General features: G+C 46.5%; 1 protein-coding gene across 3 annotated transcripts in view; it reads right to left on the reverse strand.

The window, feature by feature from the left end:
- The window catches only part of RANBP3 (RAN binding protein 3), a 52,186-nt gene extending 44,507 nt beyond the window's left edge, over nucleotides 1-7,679 (reverse strand). The window contains exon 1 of one of the 3 annotated variants that reach the window (XM_058820872.1): nucleotides 7,615-7,679. In XM_058820872.1, the coding sequence (XP_058676855.1) occupies nucleotides 7,615-7,636 (22 nt within the window). In that variant the 5' untranslated portion in view covers nucleotides 7,637-7,679. The remainder of the gene's footprint in view (nucleotides 1-7,614) is intronic. The other 2 variants (XM_058820871.1, XM_058820874.1) reach the window with 2 other exon arrangements.
- Between the last annotated feature and the right edge of the window lie 236 nt (nucleotides 7,680-7,915).

Genomic DNA, 7,915 nt, shown 5'->3' on the forward strand with positions numbered 1-7,915 from the left:
AGGGCAACTATTTGGTAATGTAGATAAAATATATACAAAGAATTCAAAAAAGTGTTCACAAGAAGTATTAAAGCATTCAGATAGCCCTGTCTTGTCAATTAAATAGCTCTTTATGGTGTCTGGATGTGAATTATTTGGGCATGTCACTCAGCCTAACTTTGTACCCACTAATCCATCTGAAGTCACCATAGGGAAAAAAATCTTGTTTCTAGAGTCTGCAGACAGTCAGTGGTGAATGACACATTTTCTCTCAAAGTAACAGCAGATCTTCCTCTGTCCAAAAGCTACCATAAGACAAGTAGCATAAACAATCAGGGTAACCCCAACCTGTCACCCCCAACACCAAAACAGCACAGAAGCAATGTCAGCATCCTACAAGTCCGGTAAAGAAATTATACTGAAGAGTCTAAAAGGAACTACTTCAGTTTGCTCACCTTCTGTGCTTTCATAAAATCATAAAATATGCTGAGTTGCAAGGGACTCATTAGGAACACTGAGTCCAACTCCTGGCCCTGCAAAGGTGTCCTGGGGCGACTGAACACTGGAAAAAGAGTGAGGCTCCAGAACTGCTGCAGTACATCAATGATATCATTGTGTGGGTGAACACAGCAGCAGAAATGCTTGAGAAAGGAGAGAAAATCATCCAGATTCTCCTGAAAGCTGGTTTTGCCATCAAGAAGAGCAAAGTCAAGGAACCTGCTCAAGTGATCCAGTTCCTGGGGGTAAAGTGGCAAGATGGACGGTGTCAGATTCCCACTGAGATCATCAACAAGATCACTGCGATGTCTCCAACAAGCAGCAAGAGGGAAACATAAGCTTTCCCAGGCGCCATAGGTTTTTGGAGAATGCACATTTCTGAGTACAGCCAGATTGTGACCCTCTCTACCTGGTCAACCACAAGGAGAACAAATTCCAGTGGGGCCCTGAGCAGCAACAAGCCTTTGCCAAGATCAAACAGGAGATTGCTCATGAGGTAGCCCTCGGCCCAGTCACGACAGGACCAGAAAGGTGAAGAACGTGCACTACTCTGCAGCCAGGGGCTATGGTCTGTCCTGAAGCCTTTGGCAGAAGATGCCTGGTGAGACTCGAGGTCAATCACTAGGATTTTGGAGTCGAAGCTACAGAGGGTCTGAAGCCAACAGAGAAAGAAATTTTAGCAGCCTATGAAGGAGTCCAGGCTGCCTCAGAGGTGACTGGCACTGAAGCACAACTCCTCCTGGCATCCTGACTAGCGGTGTTGGGTTGGGTGTTCACAGCAAAGGTTCCCTCTACCCACCACGTCACACGGAGCATCACACAGCACACCCATACTGGAAAACTGAATAGCCCTGTGATTTTGGAGATAATTACAAATTGGCCTGAAGGTGAAAACTTTGGTGTCACTGACAAAGAAGAACAAGAGCAAGTCTCACGTGCTGAAGAAGCTCCACCATACAACCAATTGCCAGTAGAAGCAACACGTTACATTCTTTTTACTGATGGTTCTTGTTGCATTGTAGGGATGAAACAAAAGCAGAAAGCAGCGGATAGAGCCCAACACAACAGCCTGCAGAAGCTACTGAAGGAGAAGTGGATCAAGTCAACTTGCTGAACTCAAAGCTGTTCAACTGGCCCTGGAAATTGCTGAAAGCTGAGAAGTGGCCAAAGCTCTACCTCTACACTGGATGGCAACCAATGCTCTGTGGGTTTGGCTGGAAAAGTGGAAAAAGGCTAATTGGCAGCGTAAGTGAAAACCAATTTGGGTGGGTGAAGAGTGGAAAGACATTGCTACCAGGAGAGAGAAACTAACTGTGAAAATCAGTCATATCCCATATCCCCAAGAGTCGAGCTAATGAGGAGCACCAAAACAATCAGCACATAGACCAGGCTGCAAAGATAGAGGTGTCAAAGATAGACTTAGATTGGCCGCACAAGGGGGAGTTGTTCCTAGCTCAATGGGCTCATGATGCTTCAAGTCATCAGGGCAGAGATGCCACCTATAAGTGGGCATGAGACCGAGGGGTGGATCTAACCGTGGACAGTATTTCTCAGGTTATCCACAACTGTGAGATGTGTGCTGCCATCAAACAGGCCAAGCGAGTGAAGCCCCTGGTATGGTGGGTGATGGTCCAAGTAAAGTATGGGGAGGCCTGGCAGATTGACTACACCCCACTGCCCCAGACACGCCAGGGCAAGCACTAGGTGCTCACAATGGTAGGAGCCACCACTGGATGGTTGGAAACCCACCCTGTGTCTCATGCTACAGCCCAGAACACCATCCTGGGCCTGGAAAAGCAAGTCCTGTAGAGGCATGGCACCCCTGAGAGGACTGAGTCAGACAACGGGACTCATTTCAAGAACAGCCTTATCAACACCTGGGCTAGGGAACATGGCATTGAGTGGGTGTACCATATCCCCTACCATGCACCAGCTGCAGGAAAAGTGGAAAAGTACAATGGACTTTTAAAAATCACCTTGAAAGCACTGGGTGTGGGATCTTTCAAAAACTGGGAGCAGCATCTAGCAAAAGCCACCTGGTTAGTTAACACCTGAGGCTTCATTAACCAAGCAGGCCCTATCCAACCTGAACCTCTGCCCTTGCATACAGTAGACAAAGTCCCAGTGGCACACGTCAGAGGTTTATTAGGAAAGACAGTTTGGATGAATTCTGCCTTGAGTACAGAGAAACCCATTTGTGGGATTGTCTTTGCTCAGGGACCAGGTTACACACGGTAGATAATGCAAAAAGATGGAACAACACGACACGTACCTCAAGGAGATCTGACTGTTGGGTGAGAACTAGGAGTAAATATCACTGTCATTGTATATAGCTGTATACTGTGTATATAAATGTACGTGTTGAGTTAGAATACAGATTAGCTTTGGTAGTAAGCTGACGATATGGGGATAAGGGGTGAAATGTCCAGAGGTGACTTTATGATGCTTGTATCCCTATTAGTCTGTTTAGCCCAGAAATAAATTCTGCACCATTAAGACTGGTTCCAAGAGCAAAGCAGGGGAGAGAAGAAACACAGAGTTTGTTATCAGAAATCGCACTTGCTCCCCTACATCCTTCTCCTGGACTGTGTTGTCTGCAGCACGGACAGAGCTCTCCTTTGCTTTTAGTCAGTTTTTAGCTCACTGAGGCAAATTCACTGGACCGTGGTTTTTCTTTTTCCTGGAACTGTTTAAACCTGCTCTGGACTGAACACCCAGAAGAGCACCAGCAGCTCACACCTGTGGCCCACCAGGGCCTGGGCCGCAGCATTTCCACCACCAGAGGAATGATAAGAGACTGAGTGAGCCAAGCTACAGCCCATGAAGGGGACTTTCTGAGTTTGTCATCGCTTCAGAGTGGCAAGAGGTTTTACTGTTTAATATTGCTCAGTTTTTGTGCTGGTGAATGCTTTGCCTGTTAAATAAGCAGGGTTTTTTCTACTTTCCTCCAAGGAAATACTTTCATAAACCAGTTGGGGGAGGGGCCTCTTGAATCTGCTTTCTAGAGGAACCCTTTGGTGGTTTTCTCCCAAATTTGCCCTAAACCGGAACAACAGGGCACCCCAAAAAGGCCACCATATGATAGAGCATTGTCCAAACACTTCTTGAACTCAGGCTTGGTGCTGTGACCAGTGCCCTGAGATGCCTTATATGCTCAACATCCCTCTGGGTGGAAAACATTTTCCTGGTATCCAAGCTAAACCTCCCCTGACTCAGCTCCATGCTGCTTCCTCAGGCTCTCTCATTGGCCATGAGAGTGTACAGACCGGTACCTGCCTCTCATGAGGAGGCTGAAGACTGCATTGAGGTCTCCCCTCAGTCTCCTCCAGGCTGAACAAACAGAGTGCCCTCAGCAGCTCCTCATACACCTTCCCCTCTAGACCCTTCCCCATCCTTGTGGCCCTTCTTTGGACACTCCTCTACTAGCTCAATGTCTTTTTTATACTGTGGTGCCCAAAACTGCCCCCAGAACTCGAGGTGAGGCTGCTCCAGAGCAGAGCAGAGAGACACAATCCCCTCCCTCACTCAGCTGGCCTGATGCCCCTAAGGACACGGTTGGCCCTCCTGGCTCCAGGGCACTGCTGACTCAGATCCAACCTGCCATCAGCCAGAACCCCCAGGTCCCTTCCTGCACCACCGCTCTCGAGCCTCTAATTAATTAAAGGCAGTTACATACAGTAAACATGTTATGATTTTGAACTGTATACTCAGCAATTTCATAAAGCCAAGTAAGTTGCAGACACCTCCTGAAAGGAAAATGTTAACACATCCATCAAATTTTAGCCCTGAGAAAAATCTGTATCACCTTTCAGCCACTGAGAAGATTAAGTAATTCATTCCCCACACAAGGGAAGTCTGTTGTCTTAAAAATGCAGCTTCAGCAGTAAGTTATAGACAAGCAAATTACTAGTTATGTTTTAGCCACAAGTTAATGAGAAAAGCATTCCAGTTCCCATAAATATATAGGACCAACACGAAGGTGCTAGTTCTCTTTGGTATTCTAGCTGGATTGTCTGAAAACTGACACTTCACACATGTGGCAGTGAAGTACCAAAGACTCCAAAGAAAGTTTCTAAGAACATTCAGTAACTACTTAATACAATAGTACCAATAACAATTGTGCTTACCAGACTAAACCCCTGCTTTTCAATTATCACCCTCACAATGACAGTCCCCAAAACCTTTATTACCATGTCAGTAAATCTTTGCAGCAAAGTCGATCAAACTTCACAGAGCTACAGAGAAGCTACTCTCTCCTCCTCTTCATTAGCTCCACATTTATCAACTCATCTCCCACCATGACAGGCAATGCCAAGACCAGGATCTGCTCCTAGGAAACTTCACAGTATAAACTTCTTCAGAAAGTGTCACTAGGACTATGTCATCTTTCAGCCCCCTTCTGTGCAGTAGAGGACCCCCTTAAACCAATAACCTTCTCTTGTCAAGATACAGTTGGTCATCACTCCAATATAAAGAGGCAGGGGAGCAGTTTCACCAACTCACTAGAAACAAAGCAAAGACAAGTGGATGAAAACTATTTGAGGAACAATAAGAATGACAAAAAATGAAGTCATTATTAGAGAGAATGCTTGTAGCTCTGAAAAAAACGCATCAGAAAGATCATCCATTAAAATAGTTCAAAGTTACAAAGGACATTGGTAGAATGGTTACTTGGAGGCAGTACTGACAGCTCAGCAGTGATTTAAGAAATTCAATGGTTTAAGAGAGATATCAGAACCTAGAAGGTAAAGGTACCTAATATACTGTTGGAATCAGAAACATCAATCAATGAATTTAAAGATGGGTGTCATGGTAAAAGTTACAGGTTAGAAGAGCTTTATATTAGTAAGATGAGAGGACACAAGCCACACAAATCTCAGCACTTTTCAAGGCCAGGAAAAGGTTTGCTGCAGTAATCAAACAGGTAAAAATCTTGAGTTTCACTTGCATGAACAGACAGTAAAAGCTGTCTGTCCACTGGGCTATTTAAACACACCAAACAAAAAACGTCTGCAAGAATGACTGAAACCTCATTCTAGGTACTTGTGTCAACTATGTGTCAAAGAATAATTAGTTCACACCTAAGAACAAAGTATGACTGAGACAGCACTGTTGTACAGATCAATCCAGATTCAGGAACATTAAGAACTTCGCTGTAATCACACTTTTTTGTGAACATGAACATTATCGGTACCAAAATACTTACTTCACATATTTAGATTAAAATACCTGAGCACAAGAAAGTAAAGCATTCACCTAAACAATGGAAAAATAAAACTTGTTGAAGAATGTGTTGAAGAATGAGGATAAAACAGTCACCTGAGAAGATCCTTGCCATGGCAGAGACTGCAAATAAGCCAAGTAGAAAGACTACAGAATTCTCCGAGTTTCAGCAGAAAGATGCTAATTCCAGGAAGTGCATGTACTTCCACTGTTATGCAAAGAACACACACCTCAAAAATGGCACTGAAAGGAACAAAACTAGCAACAGACAATGATATTAGAATGAGGAGACAACAGTTCCAAAGTAAGCTTATCTTACTTCATCTGAAGAAAGACTGTATCACATTCTTATTGCAAGAAGAAATTGAATGACAATTGAATGACAGCAACAGATGACAACGCTGGAAAGACAGGCGAGTATAAACTAAAGAGGTTTACAGGTGAGGCAAGTCTCTGGAGGCAGGAAAGGAGCACAAAGATGGGATCAAACTCCCCCTTGCCATCCTAGACAGTCTACAAGACCCTGCAGAAAAAGTAGAGATAGAAACATATGACAAGTCATCATCAAAAGATGTAATAAATATTGGTAAACTGTTGAGCTTAATGCTCCCCAGCAGAAAGGGGCGGTAAAGTGAGGGAATTGCATGACTTAAGATAGCTACTGCCAAGCTTCTCATTTTAAGAGAACAAAAGAACCCATTAAAATTTATTATAACGTCATTATAATGGCAGTATACAAATTAAGTACTGATGTTAAGTTTCTCACAAATAGTCATTACAGATTTGGCTACTACTATTCTTGAGACCACTTATGCCTCCTCAGGCACTGACAACTCACCTTGAGTCTGGAAACCAACAGCCCAAGCCATGCCACATCACAGGATTTGTTAACTTAAGTGTAATTGTATTTTTAGCTGTTTGTAGGCTTCATCTTCAAAGGCTGCACCTACAACATTTATTTGCTTCCTGTTGTTTAACGCTAATATGAGAACAACAATTAACACTAGTTCCAAAGTAAGAAACAGTCCTGAAAGAAGGGGCCTCACATACATTTTCATTCACCTCCTGCTGGGCATTTCTTTTCCTGTTCCATTAGCTGAGAGGAATGATGAGATACAACAGAGACAGCTAGGCAAACTGGCTTTTGCCAAAACAGAGAGACATATGTCATTCCTAAAGGCAAAATACAGATACCCACTGCCACTTAAAACACCACCGTACGCACCTTGGGGCAGAATACCCAAATACTGCAGTATTGCAGCCCAGGTTCTTCTAATGCTCTTCAGAAAAAATGGAAGCCACTTTACTAGCCCACCTCTGATGTTTTCAGCTCCAAAAAATACAATGCATCTACTAGGATACCCTGCCTTGTTTTATATAGGCCTTCAATCAATCCTTGAACTAAACAAAGTATTAACATGATTGTAAGCAAAGGAAAGATTTACAGTAATACGAAAGCAGTGGACAATAACTTCAAAAGGCAAGCGGACAAGGCGGGGCACAAAGCGGCTCAGAGCCGGGGCCAAGACACAGCGCTCGCTACCGCGCTCCAGGGGCCATGCCCAACGCCGGGCCCACTGTCCGCCTCCAGAGAGCACCGGCCCCAGGACACCGGCCTCGGGAATCGCCGCATCGCGAACCCAGAGCCACCAACCCGCGGGAGGCACCTAAGGACGAAGGCCCCAGCCTGGCTTCGTCCGCCCGCGCCTCGCGGACAGCGCGGTGGCCCAACCAAGGCGCTCCCTTTGTCCGGCCGCTCGCCCCACTAGGGCCGGGACGGCCGCGGGGAGGTGGCGCTCCCGAACTGGCCCCTGAACGTGGATCGCAGGGCCAGGCCGAGCTGGGCTAGACGAAGCTCACGGCGGCGCAGAGCCGCCGTGGGCCAGAGCAACGACACCTGCAACTCCCGCCTACCTTCGTTCGCCAGGTCCGCCATTTTACTTCCTCAGCCGCGCCCACAATGCATCGCGCGGCCGGACGACACCGCTCACCGCGGGCCGCGCGCGGCGCGCACGCTCCGATTTACGGCCGCTACGGGAGGGCGCTGCGCGTGCGCGGAGCCGTCCCTAGCGGAGCCGTCCCTAGCGGAGCCGTCCCTAGCGGAGCCGTCCCTAGCGGAGCCGTCCCTAGCGGAGCCGTCCCTAGCGGAGCCGGGGGCTCTGCGCGGTGCCCTGTCGGTTCTGCAGCTCCGGGCAGCCGGTCTGGGCAGCGTCCC

This window comes from Ammospiza caudacuta, chromosome 28, assembly GCF_027887145.1.
Source record: "Ammospiza caudacuta isolate bAmmCau1 chromosome 28, bAmmCau1.pri, whole genome shotgun sequence".
Taxonomy (NCBI): domain Eukaryota; kingdom Metazoa; phylum Chordata; class Aves; order Passeriformes; family Passerellidae; genus Ammospiza; species Ammospiza caudacuta.